At 59.0% G+C, this 26,788-nt stretch overlaps 3 protein-coding genes and 1 long non-coding RNA gene across 4 annotated transcripts; 2 read left to right on the forward strand and 2 right to left on the reverse strand.

Annotated features, from left to right (window-relative positions):
* Positions 1-266: 266 nt before the first annotated feature.
* Positions 267-2,243, reverse strand: Cldn7 (claudin 7). The gene is made up of 5 exons (XM_021648182.2): positions 2,059-2,243; positions 1,637-1,919; positions 846-1,010; positions 684-768; positions 267-586 (listed from the first exon to the last, which is right to left on the reverse strand). Exons 2-5 carry the CDS (start codon positions 1,857-1,859, stop codon positions 424-426), a joined length of 636 nt encoding a protein of 211 aa, XP_021503857.1. The 5' UTR covers positions 1,860-1,919; positions 2,059-2,243; the 3' UTR covers positions 267-423.
* On the forward strand, positions 1,121-3,461 carry LOC132646267 (uncharacterized). The gene is made up of 2 exons (XR_009584378.1): positions 1,121-1,263; positions 3,298-3,461. It is a non-coding gene; the product is annotated as an uncharacterized LOC132646267 (long non-coding RNA).
* Positions 3,462-14,251: 10,790 nt separating this feature from the next.
* Slc2a4 (solute carrier family 2 member 4) lies at positions 14,252-19,619 on the forward strand. Its single transcript, XM_021648167.2, has 11 exons — positions 14,252-14,482; positions 15,670-15,786; positions 15,863-16,035; positions 16,118-16,242; positions 16,355-16,470; positions 16,568-16,730; positions 16,809-16,996; positions 17,111-17,215; positions 17,300-17,401; positions 17,877-18,080; positions 18,631-19,619. Exons 1-11 carry the CDS (start codon positions 14,450-14,452, stop codon positions 18,832-18,834), a joined length of 1,530 nt encoding a protein of 509 aa, XP_021503842.1. The 5' UTR covers positions 14,252-14,449; the 3' UTR covers positions 18,835-19,619.
* Positions 19,620-20,211: 592 nt separating this feature from the next.
* On the reverse strand, positions 20,212-25,674 carry Ybx2 (Y-box binding protein 2). The gene is made up of 9 exons (XM_021648168.2): positions 25,258-25,674; positions 24,695-24,758; positions 23,437-23,470; positions 22,470-22,559; positions 21,727-22,011; positions 21,446-21,549; positions 21,099-21,276; positions 20,677-20,761; positions 20,212-20,586 (listed from the first exon to the last, which is right to left on the reverse strand). The coding sequence occupies exons 1-8, from the start codon at positions 25,529-25,531 to the stop codon at positions 20,711-20,713; spliced, it is 1,080 nt and encodes a 359-aa protein (XP_021503843.1). The 5' UTR covers positions 25,532-25,674; the 3' UTR covers positions 20,212-20,586; positions 20,677-20,710.
* Positions 25,675-26,788: the final 1,114 nt, after the last annotated feature.

The raw sequence follows: 26,788 nt of genomic DNA on the forward strand, positions 1-26,788 counted from the left end.
AGGGCTGGGAGCAGGTAAAGGTACTTGCCACCTGCCCGGCAACCTGAGCTCAGTCCCTGGGAGCAGAGCTATCCTGACCTGCACAGACACCACAGCATTGAGGCACACAGGAGTGGGGAGAGCAAGGAAGAGCCTGAGACAAGGTGGTAACTGACAAAATAGGGGCCACAGCCTGGGGTCCCCACCGGCTCTCCATTCTCCTGCCTGTGGGGGCGTGGGTTCCAGCTCCTCTGCAGGTGTGGACAAAGGAAGCCTGAAAAGACACCTACTTTCCAAAACTTTATTACTGTACAAAAAGCACGCCCCGAGTTGTCTTCCTCTCCCAATCCCCCTCCCCCCAGCGCCCACCCTCCAAGGGAACTGTACATGGTGTTCAGAGATGTCATGACCAGGAGGCCTTGCTCCCACACCGTGCCCACAGGCTCACACATACTCCTTGGCGGAATTGGACTTGGGGTAGGAGCGGGGCGCACGGTATGCAGCTTTGCTCTCGCTGCCAGGACAGGAGCAAGAGAGCAGTGCGCCTCCCAGGAGGACTAGAGCAGACCCTGCCCAGCCGATAAAGATGGCAGGTCCAAACTCGTACCTGTGAGGAAGAGAAAGTCACGGAGGCAAAACTTGGGCCTGGAGTCCCCCTCCCTGTCCCAAGTCCACGGATGTGGCTCCTTAGACTGGAGACGTACTTAACATTCATGGGCGTCAAGGGGTTGTAAAAGTCTGTGACAATCTGATGACCAATCCAGGAGCATGCGACCAGGGCAGCGAGGCCTAGAAAAGAAAGATTTAGTACCAAATCGGGTCCAAACCGAGAGCGAGCCTTTGTGCCTCCCTGTCGTGCGGCTCACCAGCGATGATGAAGACGATGCCCCCCGTCATGGCTATCCGGGCCTTCTTCACTTTGTCGTCTCCCCCGCAGCGCGTGCACTTCATGCCCATGGTGGCCACAAACATGGCCAGGAAGCCCAACACCAGGGACACCACCATGAGGGCGCGAGTGGCCTGCAAGGCCGCTGCGGAGAAGGCGGAAGGAAGGAGCGCTCAGGGCTGGGCGGCAGGTAGCCTGAGGAGGGCGCCAGCCCGAGCGCGGCCGACCGCGCCCACCAGCCCTGCAGGGCCCCGTGCCCGTCGCGGCCAGCACGGCCCCTGGACCAAGCAGGCCCCGCGCAGACGGTTCCCGCCCCATCCCGCCACCCAGGCCTGCCCCGCCCCGCCCTGCGCTCCGGAGCCCGCCCGGGGCGCCAAGGTTTCGGCGAAACCGCTCAGGTAGGGGGAAGGGAGCAAGGGGGCCGAGGAGGAGGCAGGTGGCCGCGAGGGCCCCGGCCTGGGCCGCGGCGGCGGCGGCGCGTGTCCCGGCTCCGGGCCGCTATCGAGGCCACCGGGTTTGTGGCTTCAGCTAATCGGCCGATAAGATTAGAGGCCACGGTGCGGCCAACGTCTAAGGAGGGCGCGATCCCGCGGCCCCCTTTGTCCGGGGAGAGGGGCAGGGCACGGCCGCCCGGGCTCCCGCTTCCTGCGGGGCAGAGGGGCGTGGGCTCACGTGCCAGCCCGCGCCCCCCGCCCCCTCCGCGCCCAGGGCGCCCACTTCCTCCTCCCTGGCAACCCGGGCGCGTCCGCCCCGTCGGCCCCGCGGCCTTACCCGGCAGGGCGAGCACCGAGTCGTACATCTTGCAGCTCATCATGCCGGTGCTCTGCGTGACGCAGTCCATCCAGAGCCCCTTGTACATGGCCTGGGCCGTGATGATGTTGTCGCCCGCGTAGGAGCTCATCTGCCACTGCGGGATGGCGGTGCTCGCCACCAGGGCCACCCAGCCCAGCAGGGCCATGGAGAAGCCCAGCAGCTGCAGGCCCGAGTTGGCCATTTCCTTGTCTCGGGAAAGACGGGACGCGCCGGGAGGGCGACCCTACAGTAAAACCAAAATCTGGGGAGCAACACAGAAAATCTGGATAGAGAGTCAAGGCACCGAGACCCCCACACAAGAAAAGTGAAAAAAAGAAATTTAAACAAAGAAAGGCTTTGGGCCGGTGCTGCGGGTCTTGTTGAACGAGGTAAACACGGACCGTGCCCTCCGGTGAGGCGACACTCTCAGCCGAGGAAACCTGCTTCGCCCGAAGGGCAGGTTCCGGACAAAAGCGGTCCCCGAAGGCCGGGCGGCTCCCTCCGGCGAGCTCCGAGACGGCCGAGCGAGCGGGCGCGCGGGCCCTGGGCCCCGGCGGCGGTGCGCGGCCCGGGGAGCTGGCGGCGGGCGCGGGCGGGCGGGCGCGCAGGTGCGGGCCGGCAGGTGCGGGCGGGCGGGCGGGCGCGCAGGTGCGGCGCACCTGCGTATATGTAGGCCGTCGGGGACGCGCCCCCGCGGGCACCCGGAGCGCGGCAGGGGGCGGGACCAGGGGGCAGTGGAGGGTGGCCTGACGTCACTGGAGGGACACTCACCTGCACCGGAAGTCGGCCCCCACCCCCCTGTCCAGGTGAGGAGGAAGAAACCGGAGCGCCAGGGTCACGCCCCTTCGCCTGCCGGCTGCAGCGGCCGGCGGGAAGCGGGCGGAGGCTTCTCGGAAGTCCCCGGCCGCGAGCCTGCCCCGGGGACGCCGGGGTCGCGCGGAGCCAGGTCCCCCCGACGGCCCGGAAGGCCCCTCGCCGCCCTTCCCCTGGCGCGCCTGCCGCCTGTCTGGCTTTCGCCAGCCCCTCGGGTGGCCTGGCCCGCCTTCCGGGACCCGAACCCGTCCGGGCACAGTCACCCGCTCCGGCGACTCTCCCAGCGCTGCCCAGGCCTCCACCGAGCCCTCCGCAGCCCGGGCCGTCCCCTCACCCCGGAGTGCCAGGGCCGAGTCCCCGGGGCTGCCAGCGACCCCTTGAGCAGGCACCGAGGCTCCTGACGGAGACCTGGCCGAGGGTGGGAGCGGGGAAGACCGAGGTCAGGGAGGCCGCCACACCCACATTCCCTCCCTGGGTGTCATTGCCGATTTCCTTCCCTGGTCCCAGCCGCACACTTTCTCTTTCCTCATTCTGACCCTCCAGGGACCCACTGTGTGCCCTTTGACCCTTCCCGTCCCCTTCCACCCACTCTAGCACCCGACTCCCAAGGCGGCCTGAAGCCATCCCTAAGGAACCAACCCTGTCTCCACCTGACAGTCCTTCGCACTCTTCCAAAACTTTGACCTCATCCTTCCCACAACTAAGACCTCAGTCCTCTCTTTTCCTCCCCCGATCTCAGACTCGGGCTGCACCCCCAGACCCTTGGAGCCAGTGGCTCCGCGTGCCGACCACTGCGACCCCAACCCTGTGCTGGTTCTCCATCCCAGGCCTTCTTCCTGAATCTGGCCATGTCTACAGTCAGGCCTTCAGCTTCCCCGCCTGTGCTCAGCTTCCAGCCTCCCGGTCAGTCCTCCCTTCGTCCACCGAACGCACTGAAGGCCGTTGCTCAGCTGACTCACCTGCTTCTGTATGAAATGCAGACCTTCCCGAACTCCGTTGTTTGTGTCTGGATTTGGCCTTTTTTATTTTTGTTTGTTTTGTTTTTTGTTATAGATGTGAGCCGCGATGCACAGCTGAGGTTTTTTGCTGTTGTTTTGGTTTAAGGTGGCTTGCTGGTTGGATGTGGTTTGAGCTTGCTCCCAGACGGAAGCAGAAGAGTTTGAAGCCAGCCTTCCCCGGGGAGCACCTTCCAGCCCTGAAAGCCCACGCTTCCCCTCATCCCCTGTGTGCTCAGCAATTGCATGCCTTCACCTACACACGCCAAGTATTCTGTTACCTGGAGACTCCAACTTCCCCAAAACCAGTTTCCCTGCGCCCTTTCCTAAATTCACTCCCCAGAAAACTCTCCTTACAGGAACTTAAATCTTTCCTTTCTTTTTAAAAAGTCGCTCAGTGAGGCTCTGGAGGTGGCTCAGCGGTTAAGGGCGCCTTCTGTTCTTGCAGAGGACCAGCGGTCCATTTGCAGACATCCACATGGAGACTCACAATTCCGTAACTCCAGTTCCAGTGATCCAACGCTTCTTGGCTTTTTTATTATTAATTATTACTGTTTATTAACTTTTTTTTTGAGACACGGTCTCTCTGTGTAGCCCTGGCTGTCCTGAAACTTGGTGTGTAGATTAGATTAGACCAGACTAGCCTTGAACTCACAGGGATCTGTCTGCCTCTGCCAACTGAGTGCTGGGATTACAGGCCCTGAAGCTCTTGCCTCTCACCCAGCACAACAGAGGCAGAGGCAGGTGCATCTTTGAGTTTGAGCCCAACCTGGTCTACAGACTGAATTCCAGGAAAGCCAGGGCTACACAGAGAAACCCTGTAGGGGAGTAGGGAGGAGCTGGAGTGTGTCACCACACCTGGTTTCAAGCCTTCATTCAGACACACGCACACACACAAACAGATCAGGAAGCATTATGAGTAAAATAAGAACGGGCCGAGGCAGCTTTTCATTGCCCCGTTGCTGTGGCTTGAACCCCAGAGCCTTACCCAAGTGCTGTTGCCACTGAGCTACACTGCAGCGTCCCTCTTGGCTGCTGACACCCTGCCTTTCCCTCAGCTGCGTTGGCTTCCATTGTGTCCCCAGAACACCCTGTGCCAATTCTAGCCCACTAAGGCACCTTCCTGTCCTCTGTGCCTGCCCGCCCCACCCACCTTCCTGGACCCAGCTAACAAACTCATTCTTCAGTGCTCAGCTTAGCTCTCTCCTAGGAGGCCCAGCCTGCCCGCCCCACCCACACTGAGGCAGGTCACCTGCTCAGAGCTCTTTTGTGGTTACCTGTGCTGTCCTTTCAGAGTCTGAAGCTGGATTCGTGCGCTCATGGATTGAGTATCAATTTCCCTGCTGCTGTAAAGTGTAGCTGTAAAGTCTAGGTTTTCGTGCCCACTGAGCGAATTCTGAAAGGAGCTTTTCTCCAGTGCCCCACATGTGGTTTCTGGGTGCCCGTCAATGCACTGGGCACTACAGTTAACCCTGGGGACACATGGTAGACCAGACAGATAAGGACCCTGCACTCAGCTGGCTCATTTTCTAGAAGGAGGAAGCAGGGCAATAAAAATATAAAGCCCTACTTGTTTTGAAGGCAACCAAACAGGGTAACGTGGAAGGCTGGGTCCAGCCTCAAGTGAGATCAGGGAGACTTTCTGAGCGAATGACTTCGAAGCAATGAGTCAGCCGTGAGGGAACCGTGCTGTAAGCAGCAAGGGAGCAGGAGCAAAGGCCCCGTGCTGCCCACACCTTTGGAACTTAGGAACTGATTTAAAGCAGGGCTATATTTGTTTTGTCTGGTTTCTTCAGACAAGGCCTTGTTTCGTGGGCCGGCAGCCGGGACATCACATCCCTCCTTGTGGGCGTTTCAAGGCCAGCCTGGTCTACAGAGTGAGTCCCAGGAGAGCCAGGGCTACACAGAGAAACCCTGCCTCAAAAACAACACACAAACATGTTTAATCCACAGCTCCTGTCTCTCCTTCTCGACTGCTGGAATCACAGGCAGAAGGCACCAGGCCGGGCTTTGGGTGGTGATCTTGAGACAGGATCTTACTTTGGCCAGGAACTCACCATGTCGAATAAGATGGCCCCAGACTTGCACTGACACTCTTGCCTCCTGCCCTTCTGGCGCTGGGATTCCAGGCCCATGCCGACAGGCAAGCAGGGATGGGGTTGGCAATGCTGACCTTGGAGCTGGGAAGTCTCTGCCGTTGCGGGGACTGGGGCATGTATAGCCCTGTCCTGAGATCTGTTGACAAGAGTAGCGGTTAGACCCCTTGGCCACACCTCAGCATGGCACTGAACTGGGTGTGGCGGGTCAAGCCTTTGGCCTTTAATCCTAAGAGGCAGAGGTCCGGGCTAGGCTCCCTCCTGGCTATCTATCCATTGGAGTTCTTGCTTTTGTTTTGTTTCTAATGTTTTCTGTGTGTGGGCGTTTCTCTGTGTCTCTGCACCACATGCAGTGTCCCTTGAGGCCAAAAGAGGGCATCGGACCCCTGGGAACTGGAGTTAGCAGTGGGATTGGTGTAGGAGGACCCAGCCCACGGTTGGCAGGGCTACACTGGGGCGCTGGGTCCTGGGGCTGAACAAGCCCCAGGGCAGGCCACTGAGCAGCACTCCTCCACATCATCTCCTGGTCCTGTGTGTGTGCTGGGGTTCAAACGTGGATCTTCTGGAAGAGCACAAATGCCCTCAGCCATTCCTCCAGACTCCTGCTTCTGGAGAAAACTCCCAGCAGCCCTGCCTTCCCGCCATCTGTCCATTGGAATTCTTGGGTTCTTGCACTTAGCTGTTTACTAGAGAGATTACAACAACAATGGGGGAAAGGACATCCACAGTACCCAGGCACGGTGGTGCACCTGTGACCCCAGCACTCAGGAGGCAGAGATCTCTGTGAGTTCGAAGCCAGTCTGCTCTACAAAGCAAGTCCAGGACAGCCAAGGCTACACAGAGAAACCCTGTCTGGAAAAACAAACAAACAGTAACTAACTAGAAAACAAGACCACAGTGTTAAAAGAAAAAAAAAGAGAAAGAAAGAAAGAAAGAAAAAAAAAAAAAAAAAGAAATTCTGGGGCTGGAGAGATGGCTCAGAGGTTAAGAGCACAGGTTGCTCTTCCAGAGGTCCTGAGTTCAATTCCCAGCAACCACATGGTGGTTCATAACAATCTACAGTGAAATCTGGCGCCCTCTTCCAATGCACAGGCACACATGAGGGCAGAATGTTGTATAAATAATAAATAAATACATCTTTAAAAAAAGAAAAAATATATATATGGTTTTATTTAGGCCAGGCTGCCTAATGTTTTGAGACAAGGTCTTTCCACGTAGACCAGGTTGGCCTTGAACTCGCAGAGACCCTCCTGCCTCTGGCACTGGAGTTCTAGGAAAGCAAGCGGTCTTAACTGAGCCATCTCTCCAGCCCTATGGTTTTTTACGTGGTCATCTGCCTGGCACTCCCAGGCTCCCGAATGCTGGAGTTACAGGCACCTGCCACCACACCCAGCACAAGTGACCTCCAACTAACTTTGTAGCCAAAAATGATTTTGAATTCTTTATCCTCCTGCCTCCACTGTTCAGTGCTGAGGTTTCAGGTGTGGGTCAGCACAGTTTCTGTGGTGCTGGGGGGCAAACCCAGGGCTTTAGGGGTGATGGGCAGTAACTCTACCCACTGTGCCATACATCTAGCCCCTGTGTGCATATCTGTCTGTCTGTGTGCGTGTGCCTGCTTCCTGGTTGATTTGTGGAGTATGTTTGTTTGTTTGATTGTTTTTCCCAACCTGACATAACTAGAGTTGTCTGGAAAGAATGAATCTTTTTGCTTGTTTGTTTGTATTTCTGTTTGTTTTGTTTTCTGAGACAGGGTTTCTCTTGTAGCCCCGGCTGTCCTGGACTCACTCTGTGGACCAGGCTGACCTCTGCCTCCCCAAGTGCTGGGACTAAAGGCGTGCCCCACTACCCCGCTGGGAAGAGTGAATCTTAACTGAGAGGTTTCCTGCATCAGATTATCCGTAGGCAAGTCTGGGGGCATTTTCTTGATCAGGGATTGGTGTAGGAGGGCCCAGCCCACTGTTGGCAGGGCCACACCGGGGGCTGAGCAAGCCCCAGGGCAGGCCACTGAGCAGCACTCCTCCACAGCGTCTCCTGGTCCTGTCGATAATGGACTCTCAAGAGCTATAAGCCAAGTAAACCCTTTCCTCCCTCAGATGGCTTTTGTCATAGAGTTAACATAGCATCAAAGGCACAAACTAGAACCCTTTGAGGTTGGTTTGGGTTTCAGTGTTTCATTTTGAGACAGCTTCCCACACTATAGCTCAGGCTAGCCTAGAACCATGTAACCCAGGCTGGCTTCAACCTCTCAGTGATCCTTCTGCCTCCCAAGCGCTTTGATTACAATCATGAGCCACCATGTAAATTCAAAGCCAGTCTCTGGTACGTAGTGAATGCAAGACCTCCCTGAGTGGCACCATAAGACCCTGTCTCAAGAAAAACAGGCTGGACATAGCTCACTGGTAAAACACCTGCCAAATATGTGCCAGGCTTGATGCCCAGCACCACCCTTCTCCCAGAGGATCTTCCGCAACGCCACTGATCAGAGAAAACCATAGAAAATACCGTTTCAACCTACCGTGCATTTGGAGTTTTTGTTTTGTTTGTTTTTCTTTTTCCTTTGTTTTTGTTTTTGTTTTTTTGTTGTTGTTGTTGTTTTCTTTTTTTTCAAGACAGGGTTTCTCTGTGCAACCCTGGCTATTCCGAAACTCGCTCTGTAGACCAGGCTGGCCTCAAATTCATGGAAACCCGCCTTAAAGGTGCTGGGATTAAAGGCGCGCACAACCATGCCTGGCTTCTATTGTATTTCTAAGTGTTAGAAACACAGTTTCTCATTTATTTGATGAATTTTTTAGGACCGGAGCCTGTTAAGGTTTGACCTTGCGGCGTTGGTACAGGTGGGGAGAACCTGAAATGAGCACGCTGCTGGTGGGGAGGGGAGGGGCACGGCTGCTTTGGAAGTGGTTGGAAAGTCTCCCGAGCTGCACGTGTGCCCACCACACAACCCAGCGCGTCCCCGAGGAAATGCACACATGTGCAGTACAGATTCCTGTTCAGAACTGCTCCTAACAGCTTTACCTGGAGTGAGGCCCGCAGGCGACTGGGAAACAAGCTGTGGCATATTCATATAGCAGAATACTATCTATGGGCCGGCAAAATGGCTTCGAGGGTACAGCTGCTTGCTGCCAGGTCTCATGACCTGAGTTTGAGCCCCAGGACCCATGGAAGGAGAAAACTAATTCACACAAGTTGTCCTCTGACCTCCACATGGTTCTCTGTGGTAGGCTCATGTGCACATGAAGAAACATGGAAATAAAGAAATAAATGTAGTTTTAAAAAAAATACTATCCAGCTGGGCTTGGTGGTGTACACCTTCGATCCCAGCACTCTGGAGGCAGAGGCAGGTGGAGCTCTGTGAGTTCAAGGTCAGCCTGGTCTACAAAGTGAGTTCCAGGATAGCTGGGGCTACACAGAGAGACCCTGTCTTGTAAAACAAAACAAACAAACGAAATCACTATCCAGCCATAAGAAGAATTAATTCAACCAGGCATGGTGGCACATGGACAGGGGATCAGAAGGTCAAGGTTACACTCACCTACACAGCAAACTCAAGGCTATCCTGGGCTACGTGAGACCCTGTCTCTAAAGCAAACAGAAAATAAAGAAATGGACAGGCAGTGGTGGTGCACACATTTAATCCCAGCACTCTGGAGGCAGAGACAGATGAATCTCTGAGTTCAAGGCAGCCTGGTCTACAGAGTGAGTTCCAGGACAGCCAGGGCTACACAGAGAAACCCTGTCTCAGAACAAACAAACAAAAACAAGCCGGGCATGGTGGCACATGGCTTTAATCTCCGCACTCAGGTGGCAGAGGCAGGTGGATCTCTGTGGACCAGCCTGGTCTACAAAAAGAAAGAAAAAAAGAAGGAAGGAAGGAAGGAAGGAAGGAAGACAGACAAGGGGCTGGAGAATGGCTCATGGATAAGAGAGAGCGGCCTGTACTGTTTTTGCCAAGGATGGAGTTCAGTTCCCAGCACCCACATCAGATCTATGTAACCCCAGTTTGGGGGGATCTGACGCCCTCTTCTGGCCTCATCAAGCCCTAAGCACACACATGCGGCCCTTGCACACATGCACGCGAAATGCTTGTAAACAGAAAGCATTTTTGTGTGAGGGTAGAAGAGAGTTTTGGGACCATAGTTTGTTCATCACCTTGATCGTGAGGCCGGCCATGGGTGTGTGCACACACCAACACATGAAGCTGTGTACTCTACATGGCGGAGGAGTCAATTCCACCTTACTGACTCTACCTTGAAAACAAATGAGCTTTGCCATTGGCCCCGTCCTCAGCACCCTGAGTATCACTCATCTTCCTCAGGGCCCGAGATGCAGCTGCTATTATTATCTCCCGGCTCACTTTACCAGCGAGGTAAATACAGCACAAAGAGCTGAGGTCACTTTCCAAAGGGCGTCAAGTTGGTAGTCAGGCAGCCGGGGCTCGGCTCAGGCAGGCACGCCCCGGCCGCGTGAAGAGCAGGCAGTGGTGGCAGAGCCCTCCGCCCAGACCCGCAGCCCTTCTGAAGACAGCTGGCGGCACAGTGCGGAGTCAAAGTGGGCACACTGACCCTCCACCTTCCACCCAGGGGCTGGAAGCAAAGTGAGCGCGGAGGTTGGCGGAGGCAGGTCTGGGGAGGCCCTGGAGTTCTCCGGCAGCCTGGTCTCTTGCCTCCTTACCTAGATACAGAGGTTTAGAAGACAGAAGCCTGCAGGGATATTTCCCGAGATAAGGACCAGAGATTGGGAAACGCTCCAATGGGCACTAAGATAAACCAGCCAAAGCTCTCCACAGAAGAACACAGTCAGGGCTCCAGCAGGAAGAGCCCCTGTTTCTCTCGTCCCCTTCTGTCTTTCCACCCTGTCACTCACGCTTCTCCCAGGGTCCAGCCTCTTTCCACCTTTCTGATGCTTCAGTATTCCCCTTCTGAATCCTCTGTTTCTCCAACACTCTAGAGAGAGACAGTGAAAGAAAGAGAGAGACAGAGTTTCATGTAGCCCAGGCTGGCCCTGGACTGGCTCTGGTCATCTAGGATGACCTTCAAGTTCTTCCTCTGGGATTGCAGCCCTGGGCCACATTAGCCATAATTTCCAATGCGGGGAGCCAGCCAGTCTCCCTGCGTGCTAAGCAAGCACTGTAACCAGCTCCAGCCCCAGTCCTGTCTTTTACATTTATTCACTCATTCATTGTGTGTGTGTGTGTCTGTGTGTGTGTCTGTGTGTGCATGTGTGTCTGTGTCTGTGTGTCTGTGTGTGTGTGTCTGTGTCTGTGTGTGTGTGTGTGTGTCTGTGTCTGTGTGTCTGTGTCTGTGTGTCTGTGTCTGTGTGTCTGTGTGTGTGTCTGTGTGTGTGTGTCTGTGTCTGTGTGTCTGTGTGTGTGTGTGTCTGTGTGTGTGTGTCTGTGTGTGTGTGTGTCTGTGTGTGTGTGTCTGTGTGTGTTTATGGGTGCTGGAGTGCAAGGTCAGGCCCAAGGCCAGCGATCTTTCCTGCCTCCTGTGGGACGACAGGATTTAACGGAAGCTCTCAGCCTGCCAGCAGCACACCTGCCCTGAGTTCTCCTATTATTTCGGCAGGTGCACGTGAGCGCATCACGGTGCCACGGGAAGGCCCGAGGACAGCTTTGGGCACTCATTCTCTCCTTGCACACATGGCTTCTTGGGGCTGAACTCAGGTTATCACATTTGGTGGCATACCAGACCGTGGCTGATTGCTTGCTTGTGTTTTTGAGACAGGGTTTCTCTGTGTAGGCCTGGCTGTCCTGGAACTCGCTATGTATCCTTGGTTGGCTTAAAACCGGATATGTAGACCAGGCTGGCCTCATAAAAATCCACCTGCCTCTGCAGCCCCAGGGGCCATACCGTCATGCCTAGCCTCTGCATTCAGTAAACTGCTGCGCTGGTCCCACTTTCTGTGCATTTAAAAACACAGGCTGGAGAGCTGGAAAGAGGCTCAGAGGTTAAGAGCACTGGTTGTTCTTCCAAAGGTTGGGCGTTCAATTTCCTCAAGGTGGCTCACAATCATCTGTAGTGAGATCTGGTGCCCTCTGCTGGTGAGCAGGTGTACATGCAGACAGAACACTGGATACATAGTAACTAATTCTTAAAAACAAAAACCAAAAACGTAGGCTGCAGAGATGGCACGCACAGTGCCTGCTGCTCCTCCAGAGGACCCAAGTCCATTCCCCAGTACCCACAGGTCAGGCCACTCACAACTGCATCACACACACACACATTCACTCACACACACACTCACACACTCACTAAAAGAAAATAAAAACCGCCGGGAAACCTGAGAGCCATGCACGTGAGAACAGGGACGACCCTCCTTATAAACCCTAGGTAGCAGGCAGAACCTAGGGACCCAAGCTCAGCTCCCGCCCGGTGCCATCCACGACACTTGCACCCCGGCCCGGCTCTCCCCCGACTCTTAGCCTCTCAGCTCCCTTCCCTGCTCTTATTCCGGCATCCCTGTGTGTTTCCCTCCCCCTCCTTTCCTTGCTGCCCCATGTGCACTGTCCACCGTCCGCAGGAGACAGACCCTCATCCACAGAGAGACACACGCGGCTCTAAGTTGCATGCATGAAGAAGATGAGCCTGTGCCCCGAGACTGGGCTGCAGAGAAGCGCTGATGAGGAGTAGACTACACAGAGGACATTTGGCCGTTTGTCCTTGCCGAGGAGGGGAGTCTTGCTTTTTAAAATTATTCTTATTTCTTTTAGATTTATTTTATGTGAGTGTTTGCACATATACATGTGTGCACTACACGTGTGTCTGGTGCCCACAGGGGTTCCGAAGCAGGTATCAGGTCGCCTGAAACTGGAGTTGCAGATGGCTGTGAGCCTCCATGTTAGGCGCTGGGATTGAGCCTGGATCCTCTGCAAGGACAAGCGTTAACCACTGAGCCATCTCACCAGCACCACTAGGCAAACGTCTGCGTTCAGGGCCAGCCTGGTCCAGGGAGTGAGCTCCAGGACAGCCAGGGCTACACAGAGAAACCCTGTCTCTAAAAAACAAAAGCAAAAAAGAAAGGCAAATAGGATTTCTCTGGTATTCCAGGCTGCGGGGACAGGCAAAGGACTCACGGCGCTGAGGCCAGAGTACCACAAACTCAAGGTCAGACTACTTCACCGTGTAAGTTCTAGGCCAGAAGGAGGGAAAGAGGGGCAGGAAGAAGGAGGAAGAGGAGGAGGGGGTAAAGGCAAGGATGGACACAGCTCCGGGGAAGATCTGGTCAGGAGAACCTGAACTTGACCACAGGACAACCAAAAGATGGCGACTCTGGGCAGGCAGGGGTTAATCTTAGACCTGCAGTCCCGAGCAAGCGTCTCTAAAACAAAAGCGATGCCTTTTGAAAATTGTATTCTACCTTTTTTTTTCCTCCCCGAGGCAGGGTTTCTCTGTGTAGCTCTGGCTGTCCCGGAACTCACTCTATAGACCAGGCTGGCCTCGAACTCAGAGATCTGCCTGCCTCTGCCTCCTGAGTGCCGGGAATAAGGGTGTGTGCCACCATCCCCTAGCATTCTACCGTCCTCTCGTTTTCCTCTTATTGTTTTTATGGGTATTTTATGGGTATTTTGCCTGAATGCGTATCTGTGCACCACATGTGGGCCCGGGACCACGGAAAACCAGAGAAGGGCGCTGATCCTCTGGAACCGAAGGTGCAGGCGGTTGTAGCTCCCACGTGGGTGCTGGAGTCCCGCTGCGGAGCCGTCCTCCAGCCCCTCTACCTCCTTTTTAGGGGAACAGAAGCAGGAAAAGCGGCCAGGTCAGGCCAGTCAAGTCGTAGGGGTACAGACGGAGAAAACGTGCAGGAGAGAGGTCGACACGCCCGCGTGGAGGGCCCGGTCGGTCCGCGGTGACCGTCCGGCCGGGCCGGGAGTCCGCGCTCGGACACCGCCGCTCTGTAAACTCTCCCTCTAGGTGGCGCTGCAGCCTCGCGCGCTCGGGCGCTCCGGGCATTGCGCGCTCTGCCCACGCAGCCGCGGCGCCTGGCACCCCTCTCCCGGACGTGCCTGGGTCGTGCCCTCTCAGCTGCAGCCCGAAAACGGCAGCTGACTCTGGAGAGCACGTCGCCCACGCGGCCAGCGCATGCCTGGAGGCCCCGGGGCCTCGGGGAGGGTGGTGTGGCCGGCGTGAGCACCTGTCCCTTGGGTCCCCTCCAGGGGCCGAGGTGGAGAGCGCGTGGAGGGGACGGGCCAGCAGGAAGCGCCCCGCCTGGACGGCGGGACGCGGTCCCCAGGGCCGTCTCGGTGTGGGAAGCTGTCGCGGACCCTTTAAGGCTCCGCGTCCCTCGCCCTCCCCCGCCTGGGACGGGCCGGGACACCCGGGACCTGACATTTGGCGGAGCCTAACGTGGGAGCTAAAAATAGCCAGCCCGGGTTACTTCGGGGCATTGTTTCCGACCCCCCAGCCCGGCGCGCCCCGCGCCACCGCGGCGCGCACCCCGGGCCCGCACCCTCCCCGACAGCGCGCACCCCGGGCCCGCTGCGCTTCTGGGGAGTTCCGGGGCCCGGGGTTTTGGACGGCAGGAGGAGCCTTTTGTTCCGGGGACCCCACTCTGAAGACTCGGCGGCCGGCGGGAACCTCGGGGGCGTGTCTCCCCGCAGACGGCGCCCGGGCGGGGGCGTGGCCTTTTGGGGTGTGCGCGCCCCTGGCCAATGGGTGCAGCGGGGGCGGGACGGGGGCGGCCACGGCCGCCGCATCTCTTCCCCGGCCCGGCTCCCTCCTTCCCGGAGAGCCCCGGCGCTCTCCGGCTCTTTGGGTCGCGCCTGTGGGCTCCGCCGGGCCTGCCCCGCGCACGCCGCCTCGGGACGCCGGGGTCCCTCCTTCTGACCGCCAGGCCGGGGCCGGACACCCCAGTCGGTTCTCCCCGCTGCAGCGCCCGAGGCTCGACGCGAGATGCCGTCGGGGTTCCAGCAGATCGGCTCCGAAGTGAGGCTCGGCGCTCGGGCGAACCGGGGAGGCGGGGGCTGCGTCTCCCGGGCCGGGGTCGCGGTCGGGGTCGGCCGGGCGCAGGCCCGCGCGCAGGCGCGGAGGCGGGAGGAGGGGGCTGGCTATTTATACTCCGCCGGGGCAACCCGTGACTGTCGGATTCCAGTCCCGCCGGGAGGCTTCGCGCGCCCAGGCTGGGACTGGGTCCCCGCGGACCCCGCTCCGTCTCTTGGCGACACCCTGCCCTCGACCCCGCTCGGGAGGCAGAGCCGAGCGTCACCGCCCTGAGCTGCCCGTCTGTCCAGGCCCTCGGTGCTTCTAGGACCGAGGCGCCCCGGGCCCCACCCCCACTCCTGGCGGCCCTCCCGGAGGCTGAACTTTCTCCTGGCCTTGCGCTGGGTGGAGGGCGGAGGGGAGTGCCGGCCCCCCCACCCCCAGCTCAGGTTTCCGCGCGGAGACAGACTGTGCCGCCAGCGGCCACCGCCCCTCACACCACCACCGTCCCTCCCTCTTCCCCTGGGCACGCTCGCTCTCCCTGCTAAAATCCCGTCATGTCCCCTTGTCCCCGAGTACTTGGGCCCAGCTTAGGAGCTGAGGGGAGGCTCGACCTAGGCTTAAAAAGCCACCCCAAAGCAATGACCCGACGCCCTTTGTGGAATGGGCCCCTTGGGGGCGGGCTGGACCCAGATGAGGGAACGTCCGAAGGGAGAGCGAGCGCGGGCTCGTGCTAACGCCAAAAGCATCAGTTTGTAGGAGCCACCACTGTCTGGATACCTCTAATAGCTGATGTTGATTTTGCAGTGTTTTCACGTACTGACAGGTACCCGGGGGAGGGGTGATGTCACCTGACCGAAGAGGAAACCTCGGCTCAGTTTAGAGCGGGGAAGTGACTTAGCCAAGGTCACACACGAATCTAAGCCTGCCTCAAGGTCACAGGGCAAGTCTGAGGCGCAGATCCTGGGGCACCTGCTGTCGAGTGAGCGCGGGCGTTCCTTCTCCCCTGCGAGCCTCGTTTCCCGTTGAGCGCTGTTTACAGTGAGGTCTCTCTACAATTCCTAATATGGCCCACTTTCTCCTCCCAGTATGCTGGATGGAGCCCAGCCTGGTCAGGCCGTAGCTGGGGCCCCGGCCTCTGCAGGAAGCTGCCCAGGACTCTCTCTGACACGCCTCTCTTTCTGTCTGTCCAGGACGGGGAGCCCCCTCGGCAGCGGGTGACCGGGACGCTGGTCCTCGCTGTGTTCTCAGCTGTGCTAGGCTCCCTTCAGTTTGGCTATAACATCGGGGTCATCAACGCCCCTCAGAAGGTGAGCGCCCTGCAGCAGGGGCGGGGCTCGGGTGTCGGAGGAAGAAGGGTCGCCGACTCACTCCTGCCCCCCACAGGTGATTGAACAGAGCTACAATGCCACATGGCTGGGGCGGCAGGGTCCTGAGGGACCAGGTTCCATCCCGCCAGGCACCCTCACCACACTCTGGGCTCTCTCCGTCGCCATCTTCTCTGTGGGTGGCATGATCTCCTCCTTTCTCGTTGGTGTCGTTTCTCAGTGGTTGGGAAGGTATGGAGCGTGGGGGTGGGGCGGCAGGGAGGGCCCCTGGCCTGGGGGCCCTGGCAAGCCCTCCTCTTTCTGTGTCTGCCAGGAAAAGGGCTATGCTGGCCAACAACATCTTGGCAGTGCTGGGGGGCGTCCTCATGGGCCTGGCCAACGCGGCTGCCTCCTATGAGATACTCATCCTCGGCCGGTTCCTCATCGGCGCCTACTCAGGTACCCTCGGGAGCGGGGGCTCTACTCTGCAGCTCTGCTTTACTTAATTGTGTGTGGGCTTGCGTGGGAACCCTCAGCTGTCCTCCTCGGCTCTCTTCTCCCTCCTGCCCAGGGCTGACGTCGGGGTTGGTGCCCATGTATGTGGGAGAGATCGCCCCCACTCATCTCCGGGGTGCCTTGGGAACACTCAACCAATTGGCCATCGTCATTGGCATTCTGGTTGCCCAGGTAAATAGGCCTTGTGGGGGCCAGGAGCAGGACTTGGAGTAGGCAGCTGTGGCGGGGCAGGGAGATCAGTCACCTCTCCTCTCCACCTCCCCGGCAGGTGCTGGGCCTGGAGTCCCTGCTGGGCACAGCTGCCCTGTGGCCACTGCTTCTGGCCATCACGGTGCTCCCCGCTGTCCTGCAGCTGGTCCTGCTACCCTTCTGTCCCGAAAGCCCCCGCTACCTCTACATCATCCGCAACCTGGAGGGGCCTGCCCGAAAGAGTGAGCGCTCGCCTGCACCCGCCTTGCTGGTCCCCAGCCTCCCCTGGGCTCCCCAGGCCTGACACTCCCTGCCCCCAGGTCTGAAGCGCCTGACAGGCTGGGCCGACGTGTCCGACGCGCTGGCTGAGCTCAAGGATGAGAAGCGGAAGCTGGAGCGAGAGAGGCCCATGTCCCTGCTGCAGCTCCTGGGCAGCCGCACCCACCGGCAGCCTCTGATCATCGCTGTGGTGCTGCAGCTGAGCCAGCAGCTGTCGGGCATCAACGCTGTACGTGTGGAGGCCAGGCGGGGCTCGGGTCGGGAACCAGCCTCCTCCTCCATCAGCGTTTCGGCTCCGTTAGGGGAAGGCTGGCATCCCTGACTCCTGCTCCCTCGACTCCAGGTTTTCTACTATTCGACCAGCATCTTCGAGTCGGCTGGGGTGGGACAGCCAGCCTATGCCACCATAGGAGCTGGCGTGGTCAACACGGTCTTCACGCTGGTCTCGGTAACTGCTTGCTCTTGCAGCCCTGGGTGCCCCGAGGGCCCAGCCGACCGAGCCCCCTCCCACCGCCGCTCACTGTCCCCACAGGTGCTCCTGGTGGAGCGGGCCGGGCGACGGACACTCCATCTCCTGGGCCTGGCAGGCATGTGTGGCTGTGCCATCTTGATGACTGTGGCTCTGCTGCTGCTGGTGAGGCCTTGGGGCTGTGGGCACACAGCAGTCTAGCCCGCGGGCACAACCCCAAGAGGCTCTGTGGCTGAGTGTGTGCCAGGACCAGGGGCGCTAAGGTCTGTGGTCTATTTTTCTGAGGTAGCCTGGCCGCACTGGGGCCTCTGGAGCAGTAATTGCCAAAGACACACCTTCAGAGCCAAGGGAGAAGCAACATCTTAGAAGCAAGAGACCAGGCTATTCTCCCTACCTTGAAACCTTCTGAGGTAGCCAACAAAATGGCAGCACTCAAGTTCTCCAGGGCAGCTCAACACTTGGGAGGTTGAGATGCAGGTTCAAGGCCAACCTGAGCAATATACTGAGAGCCCTGTCTAAAAGGAGGTGGAGGATGCTCCAGGGCCTGAGATTTCAGTTCTGTGTGTCAAGGGCAAGGGGAAGGGGGAGCGATCTAGAGAGGCCAGAACCAAATTTTCCACCATTCCTTCCTGGTCTCTAGGAACGGGTTCCAGCCATGAGCTATGTCTCCATCGTGGCCATATTTGGCTTTGTGGCCTTCTTTGAGATTGGCCCCGGCCCCATCCCTTGGTTCATTGTGGCTGAGCTCTTCAGCCAGGGACCTCGCCCGGCAGCCATGGCTGTAGCTGGTTTCTCCAACTGGACCTGCAACTTCATCGTTGGCATGGGCTTCCAGTATGTGGCGGTAGGTTCCCTGCCCTTATCCAGTGTCTCATACCAGCGGTCAGAGGGGTGACAGCTCGCCCCCAGCCCATCCCTGTCTGCCCAGGGACTCTCAGCCCAACGGGTGGTCTCAGTCTGTGGAGCTACCCCACCAGAATCAAAGGAGAGAAACGGGGGGGGGGGAGGAGCAGATGGGAAAGCAGCTTAGGTGTCTTCTGAAAAATAAGCCAGTGGTATGATTTAGACCAGAAATAAAATTACAAACTTTGTTAATGTTATAAATGGCTTTAGGAATCTGCTCCAAGTATACATTCATTCTTAGGATAGCAAAGGTTAGAAAGCTAAAGGAGTTTTTCAACGTAAACTCTCATTTCTGGTCCTTTCCATCGCCTTTTAAAGGAGCCACCTGCTCCAGTAGCCCCAGTTCCCCTAGTCTTTAGTTCCTGGCTCCCCACCCCGCCCCACCCCGGCGACTCCTCTTTCTCCAACTGTCCCGGATGCTCTGCCCCTGCCTGTGTGCTCCTTCTAGTTTCCCACCCTCTTGTCACAGCCTCTTTTTCCCACTGTCTCAGGATGCTATGGGCCCCTACGTCTTCCTTCTATTTGCCGTCCTCCTGCTTGGCTTCTTCATCTTCACCTTCCTAAAAGTGCCTGAAACCCGAGGCCGGACGTTTGACCAGATCTCAGCCGCCTTCCGCCGGACTCCTTCCCTCTTAGAGCAGGAGGTGAAACCCAGTACAGAACTTGAATACTTAGGGCCAGACGAGAATGACTGAGGGGCCAGGCAGGGTGTGAGCTGCCTGCAGACCCCCTTTCCTCTGCAGCACTTCAGCTCTCTCTTTCCTGTCAGCTCCAGGGTGAAGAAGCCCTCAGCCTGGGGAACTGGGAGGCTGAAGGGCAGGGTGGTTCAGAGGCCCCCATTCCCCTCGTGTGACTCTTGTGGATTATTTATGCTGTGGCCAGGCTGTGGCCACCTGAGCGGGCTGTTCTCCCCTCCTGCCTTCCTCCTGCTTCTGCCTGGACTCTGGGTCTGCAGGAGGGGCACTGGGTTCAGTGGGAAGAGCAGAACAGAGGTGGGTAGGGGTGCTTTCCTGCCAATGCTGACTCCTCCCACAATCTGGCACTTTCACTGAATTCTTGCCACATAGACTCTGGGTGAAGGGGGTTGTCTTGGCCCCCTCCAGGGTAAAGGACACACCCTCCCAGAGCCTGGCCTCAGCCTCAGTCCTTCCAGGGCAAAGGAGCACAACAGTATGTACCTGACTTGGTGAGGAGGAGCAGCGGAAAGCTTTGGTCTCTATATTTGGGGTCCTGGCCCGCTGCTCCCGGGTGGCCAGTGTGGGTACCAGCTCCTTCTTGTTCCCCTCCAGGAAGGCTGCTAGATCCGAAAGCTTTCGACCAACTAGGGCAGGAGGGACTTGAAAGGCTGCCTAGAAACGCTGGCTGGGAGGGAGCCTTTGAGTATTTTTCATGTCTTGAACGGGTAGGGAGCAGAACCCCAAGGGCTGCTCGGTAAATGTGTACATAGTGATTCATCCATAAAGTCACTGTCTGAAGGTGAGTGTCCTGTCCTGTCGTGGAGGCACTGGAGGGTGTGGTACAGAGAGGTGCCCTTACCCACCCTCTTCCTCTTTGTCCTACCTTGGCTCAGGGCTCAGAAGCCCCTGGAGCCTAGATTCTGTCACTTATTCATATCCACATTCATCCCTTCCTTAAAAAAAAAATAAAAAAAAAATAGGGTCTCAATATACAGCTCAGGCTGGCCTTGAAGTTGTACTAAACCTCTTTCTCAGCCTCCCAGAGTGCTTGGTTTAGAGGCCCGAAACCATGCTCCACTTTTTAAAACAATCTGTTTTCTTGAGTCTGTGTGGCCCAGGATGACCTGGAAGTAGGAATCCCCCTGTCTCGGCTTCCTGAGCGCTGCCACACCTGGCTTCCTATTTACCTACTGCTTTAGCTGGCAGTAAGGGTTTGGTGACCGACTTCACAAGTGCCCAGGCACTGCAGAGACCTCACCCTCAGTTAGCGGCTCTTGCCCGTGGAGCCGGGAGTCAGCCCTGTGCCCCTGTACACACCTCACTCCAGCCCAGGGTGGTTCACCAGGGGGTGGCGACCATTCTGCATTCTCCAACAGAAAAGGCAGAGACCAAGACAAGAAAGCCTGCTTTTGTTTTTACTGGAGGCTCAGGCGGCACGACAGTTCATAAAATGGCTTCAGAGGTGTTTGAGGGGAGGGCGAAGGGAAACAAAAAATAAATGGGTGGGAAAGAAAAACAATCAGGAGGAGGTGAGTGCTGGCTGGTTCCTTCTCAGCCTGACTTAGGGGAGGGAGGCGATGCCTGTGAACAATAAGGATGGATCCCTTCCTCCAACCCTTGGTAGGGAGAGGGGAAAAAAGAGAAAAAAGCCAAAGGCTGTTGCTTTGGCCCTCCTGAGTCTCAAGGGGAAAGCCGATGTTTTGATGTCATGAATTATGGGAAAGGGGGGAGGTGGATGTTGGGTAGAGTCAGTTGGAAACTGGCAGATACCTAAGATAAGAGAGAGAGAGAAATCATAAAGGGTAACTTAGCCAAATCCAGCCCCAGCACTCATCTGCCCTGAGGAGCCTAGGCTCTCACCAGATGGTAGTTCTGGGTGTCCTCTGAGCTGGAATCACTCCAGTATGGTGGTGGGGGGGTCCCCACTGTTGATTGGTGCTGAGGTCTGGAGAGAGCAGTGGGGAATAAGACTTATTCACAGCCTTCAAAGTCAACTTTTAACTTTTCTCATTCCTTCCAACTAGCCCCCACAGTGCCCCCCCCAACCACTAGGGGTGGGGAGGGGGGTCATGACAAGACAGCCTGGGCTTGGCTGCCTGTGCAGGGGTTTCCTGATGAGGGTAATGTCTGTCGGGGATGGGCTAAGCAGGCTGGCAGAGGGATGGGGACAAGGAAAGCAGAGGTACAATAGGCAGAAGTTAGAAGCAGAGGAAAAGGACAAAAAAGAGGACAACTGATCTCGGCTTTTGCCACACCAAGTTTTGGGCAGCCAAGACCCTCACCTCTGCGGCTATAGGCTGCCGGGGGCCAGGGGGCTGCTGCCGACGCCGCTGGAAGTAGGGGCGGTTTCGTGGCCGCTGGGGCTCAGGCCGGGAGCCATCAGTGGGACCTTGGCTGGGCTTGGTCTCGCCATCCCCACCTTCTGTGGTAGGCTGTTGGGGTGGCCTGGGGCGGAAAGGCCTAAAAAGAGAAACTCTGACAGGACCAGAGAAGCCAGGGCAGACTCTCTTCCCAGGACTCCTCATTTTCTCCTTTCCCATGATGAGCCCCAACACTGGACCCTGAGGGGGAGGCAAAACAACACAACAAAACAACAAAACAAAACACAACAAACCCCTCGTAGTCTTACCTTCGGTACCGAGGCCGGAACCTGGGTGGGGGCACCCGCTCATCTCCCTGCTGTTGGTCACCCTCCAATGGGGCCGTCTCCTTGGGTTCTACCCCGTCAGAGCCCTGGAAATGCATTAAGGCCTGGGTGGGCGATGGCGCTCCCCAGCTGGCCCAGGCCACCTTGGTGCTTCCCAGCTCAGTTCTCCCTCCCGGTGAAGACTCCACGGTCTCTGCCCTCACAACTGCCCACTTCTTTCTAGAATGTGGAGTGCTGGCTCCCGGCCTGCAGCTGTGTCTCACCTCTATGGGCTGCTGCTGATTGGGGGGCCGAGGGCCTCGCACAAACCGCCTTCGATAGAAGAAGGGAGGTGGGCGCCGTCGTCTGGGCCGCTGCCCCGAGTCCTCTGCCCGCTCGCCCTCGCTGCCAGGTTCGGTCCCGCCAGAGGGAGCCTCTGCCACCATGGGTGGGGGGGCAGCTGGGCGAGGCCGGGGAATGAATCTTCGGAATCTGCGTCGATTTGGGGCATAGCGGCTGCCCTTTACTGGCACCCCCCCAGGCCCAGTTACATTAGCAGCTTCTGCACCCTGGGGAGGGAGGGAGGGAGGGAGGAGGCAATCAGAACCTGCCCCACAACAAACTCACAGGCCGGCCAGATCACTGGTGCCCTCTTCTTCTGGCCCAAATCCTTTATCCTGTGGCTCCTCAAAATCACTCCTCCCCTCCCCCCTCCCCGTGGACAGCAGCAGGAGTTTGTGCCCATCCAAGGAGAAACCTCTTGTGGTTAGAAACAACCGCCACAGTCCATCCCCACAGAGCGTGAAGACGGGGCAGGGTGGGAGCCACTGGCCCACCCTGGCTCCAGAGGACAGAGGGTCCGAGTAGAAGACAGACAGGGACGTGCTTAGTGACCTCACTGGCCAGGTGACAGAGGACAGGCCCCATTCCCACACCCGAGGCTGCTGTCAGGAGGGCCCAAGCCTGTGCTGGCCTCCAGGCCACCCTCCCACAGTGCTGGCCAGGGCCACCGCAGCAGCTCCCCAACCTTCTCTCCTTCCACGACATCAAACTCCACCGTCTCCCCGTCGCCAACACTTCGCAGAAACTTCCTGGGGTTGTTTCTTTTAATCGCTGTCTGGTTGGGGAAAAGTCATGGGGAAGGTGAGGGCAGCAAGACCAGGAGCCCTCGACCCAGCTTCAGCCTCCTCCCAGCTTCCTTCTTTGTGAGATTTTATTGGAGTCCAGGGCTCAAGGGCGAAGCAGGAAAGTGGTCAGAGCAGGAGGGGAGGGGCCCGGAGGAGGCTCCACACCACAAGAGATAAATGCATTAGTAAGGGAGAGTCATGGCCTAGAGGTCTGAGGGACCCACTACAGTCACCACTGTCCCCAACATGTCCTCCCTTCCCCCTGTACCCCTCAAGGACTTCAAAAAAAATGGAGGCAGTAGAAACTCAAAAGCAAAACAAAGGCTGAAAGGTCTTAAGGTGTGAAGTGGGTGAAACATACTGCGCTTACCTCGATCCCACTGAGCGCTCTCCACCAGAGCAGTGGTTCTCAAGCTAGCCAGCATCAGAATCACCTGGGAGCGTGTTAGAACAGAGTGCCCGCCCCAGCCCCAGGTCTGATTAACGCGGCGGCCGGGCGGGGCCTGAGGGTTCAGGTGATGCTGCTGCTGCGAGCGAGCGAGCGCACTGACACTGCACCCAAGTGCCTCTGGCCTTCCCCTCGGAAAATTGCCTCATTCCTTCCTGTGGTGTTAACAGGTCCCAGGAGGTGGTGGGGCGGTGAGCAGCCCTGGGGGCAACACCCGCGGCTCTGACAGCTGCTCAGCAATTCAGCCAATGTGGGGCTAATGGCGGTCCACACAGGCACCTGAGGCGACGCCAGCTACTCCTCCCGGGCAGGCCATCGTGAAGTAAGAGCCAGAGAAACAGTGTGTGCAGCTACATGTGTTAGGCCAAAGGCTTCCAGGGAGGCCGGTGCCCCCCCCACAGCGCCAGCCTAGCCCTTACCTGGTGAACAAAGACATCCTCCTTGGTGTCATTCCTGCGGGACAGGACGGGTTGGTGAGGGGAGGTAGGCGCCCTCTCCCGCTGACGCCTCCCCAGGCACCCATGCCCAAGGCGGGCATCCTCGCCACTACCCCAGCTCCTTCCTTGGGGGCACGAAGAAGCCAGAGGGGCCCCGAAAGCTGGTGCAGATAGCCACATGCTGGAAACCCTCAGTGAAAAACTTGGACACCATAGGGAAAGTAGGGGAGGCAGCAAGGGCACCTTGAAGGAGCCAGGTCAGCTTCCCTTCTCCCCAGGGCGCCTCAGAACCTGCTGGTGCCGGGTGTAACTGTCCCTGGCCAATATCCCCTCCTCCCCTAATGTGGGGGCTGGGAAATTCCACAGGCTCCTTCCTTCTACTGTCGAGGGAGAAAGCAGGGCCAGAGCCAGGGGCATGCAGTGTGAGCCGGGAACACCGCAGTGGGGCCAGGTCTCATCTGAAGGTGAACCACAGCCTCCCCACAGCAGCTGAGAAGGGGCCGCCCACACTCCCTTCTCTAGCACCACCTGGCCTCTGACTCTGGTTTGGTCCCAGGACGGGAGACAGGCAGTGCTCCTTGCAGGAACCCGGACAAACATTCTAGTTTTAAAATACTCAGATCTGCACAAAGGTCAGCCTGTAGAGAGGGGGCCGAGGCTCCCAGGGGGGCTGGGCTGAGGAAGGCAGAGGCCTGGCTCTACTTGGTCAGCATCTGCTCTCCCGACTCCACAGGCTGAGGCTGCAGAGGAAGGAAAGTAGCAGTCCAGCTGACAGGCACCTCCCAGCTACTCACCGTTTCGGGCCTAAGGGGGGCGGGGGCTGGTCAAATGAGCCACAGCTCCTTAAGGGAGATAAGCTGTGAAGGTGCCAGCGAGTGGGGTCCTTAATCAGGAAATCAGTGAGGACTCCACTCGGGAGCCCCAAAACATTCTACCCGAAAGGCACACAGCGAGCTAAAAAATAACCAAGCAGCTCCAGAAGGTGAGGCAGAGGAGCTGGGAAGGCCAGGGTCAGGTTTGCAAGTTCCTGGGTCATTAACCCTCTGCTGCCCTTGAAGACGTGGACGGAGCGCCATCTTGCCAGTGAGCGAACATTTGTGCTGTGGTTAAAGACCTTCAACCAGCCTCAGCTGGACATCGCCACCATGTGCCATGGTAGAGATGAAACAAGGTGTCCAATCCCACGGGCCAGTTCGGAAAAAGACACCCGGTTCCTCCCCTCCCTGGGTTCCTCGGATACCTGTTGATGAATCCGTAACCATTCCGGACGTTGAACCATTTGACAGTGCCCAGGACTTGGATTGCTGCCAGGCAGAGATGCAGTGGGACAGTAAGATGGAGGAAGAGACGGAGCCGGGCTGAGTTTTGAGAGCAAACTAAGCTAGAGTCTAACCGGCCTCCCTAACGAGCTGCGGCCCACCAGGCTTCCCTGGGAGCGTTAAGGCGTTCTCCCCCGGTTCCATCAAGTGGAATCACCCACTCACACGGGGGATTCGGGCTTCCACGTCCTACACCGCGCAGGCCTTCACCCGGCCCCGGGTACTCACCTGGTCCACCCTCGGGGCCAAAGCCCAACAGCCTGTCTAGCCCTCCCCGGTTCAGGGGTCCCGCCGCCGGGGCGTGGCCGGGCCCCGAGGCCCCTCTTCCCACCCGGGGCTCCGCTCGGGAGGGCGCGGCTGCGGCGCCCCCGGGAGAGTCCGCTAAGCTGCTGGACAGCTCCGGGACCCGTTGGCCCTCCGGGCCCGGCCGCCCCTCCCCCAGCCCGCCGCCCCTAGAGCCGCCCTGGCGCGTGGCCCCCCTCACCCAGCACCGGCTTGTCCGCCTGACTCCGGGCCGGGGGCGCGGGAGTCCCCGAGGCCGCCGTCGCCGGGTTGCCAGGGGTGCGAGGGCCGGGCGCCGAGGGGGTCCCAGCGGCGGGGCCAGAGGCGGTTCCGCCCCCGCCGCCCGCCCCGCCGCCTGCTTTCTGCGGCTCTCCCGCGGGCACAGGTACCACCACCGCCACCACCCCTGCCGCCGTGGCGGGCACCGTCGCCGCGGGGGCCGCTGTCGCCACCACTGCCGCCTCCGCCTCGCTCATCCCGCCGGGTCCAGTACCGGCCCCCGCCGCCGCCGCCTCCTCCGCCGCTGCCACCACCACCGCCCCGGCCCCTCCCCCAGGCTCGCGGACCGGCCACCCGGCTCGGTCCTCGCGCCCCGAGCCTCGCCCGCACGCCTGCCGCGCGTCGACGGCCGAGGCCAATCGCAGCCGGCTGTGGCGGCGCGCTCGGGCCCCGCCCCCAGGCCGCGGACCAATGGGAGCGGCTCAGGCCCCGGCCCCGCCCCCGCCCCCGCCTCCAGGGCCGGGCTCCGCAGCCCCGGGCCCCGCCCGCAACTCTCTGCTCCAGCCGGGCCCCGCCTCCCGCGCCCACGTGACGCCGCCGGCCCAGACCATTGGCCGGTGGCTCGTTTCCCCTCCCCCCTCCGCCCCTTTCCACCGGCCGCGGGAAATCAAACCGGCTGGTGGCGCCCCAACGGCCACCTGGCCTGTGCGCGCCGGGCGGGGGCCGGCCGAGCCTCCCGGTTGCCCCTGGCGACCCGGGTGGGCGGGTCTTCGCACGGTGGGTGCCTGGACCGTCCGGCCCCTCCCGGCCTGGTGCCTCGCCGCTCGCCCGCCCGCCCAGAGCGCGCCCAGCGGTGGTCGCGAGCCGAAGCGCTTCGTTGTTATGTTCTTAGGGTCTCTGAGAAACAGAAGCAAACCAAATCGGGCAGCTCGGCCTCGAACTCCCGATCCTCGCGCTTTCGCCTCGAGTTCGAGGGCAGCCTGGGTCAGACAGTGAGTTCAAGGACAGTCTGGGCTACAAGCGACAATGTCTCGAGAGGGACAGGAAACAAAGTGTCCTCCTTCCTCGGCTCTAACCGCCGCGCACACGTGTAGCCAGCACCCCGAGATACCTTCTCTTTAGGCTAAGGCAGACCGCGCCCAGGGTCCCAGCGCCCTGAAGGCTGAGGCCCGGAGTGCGCCTCCTCCGGGTCAGCCGGGGCCCTGACCCCTGGCCACGGTCTCCCGCCGGGGGCTGTCGGTGTCCCTGGATTGGGGTGGCAGAAGCCCTTCTCCGCCTTGTCCACGCACTTTGCCTAGAACTTGCTGCCCCTGCTTCGCGGCGGTGGGTCCCTCGCAGTAGGGAGAAGCTGTAACCGCGACGCTTCCCGAACTCGGATGGTCGGATGGTCGGGCCGGTTATCTCCTGACGCTGGACACACAGGGGGCGGTGGACGCCACCGCAGTAAGAGCTGTGCGGCCGCGCCGACGTCCACGCCAGAGGGCACGGGCGACGCCGCACAGAGCCTTTGTCTG

The sequence above is a fragment of the Meriones unguiculatus genome, chromosome 11 (assembly GCF_030254825.1).
Source record: "Meriones unguiculatus strain TT.TT164.6M chromosome 11, Bangor_MerUng_6.1, whole genome shotgun sequence".
Lineage (NCBI taxonomy): Eukaryota > Metazoa > Chordata > Mammalia > Rodentia > Muridae > Meriones > Meriones unguiculatus.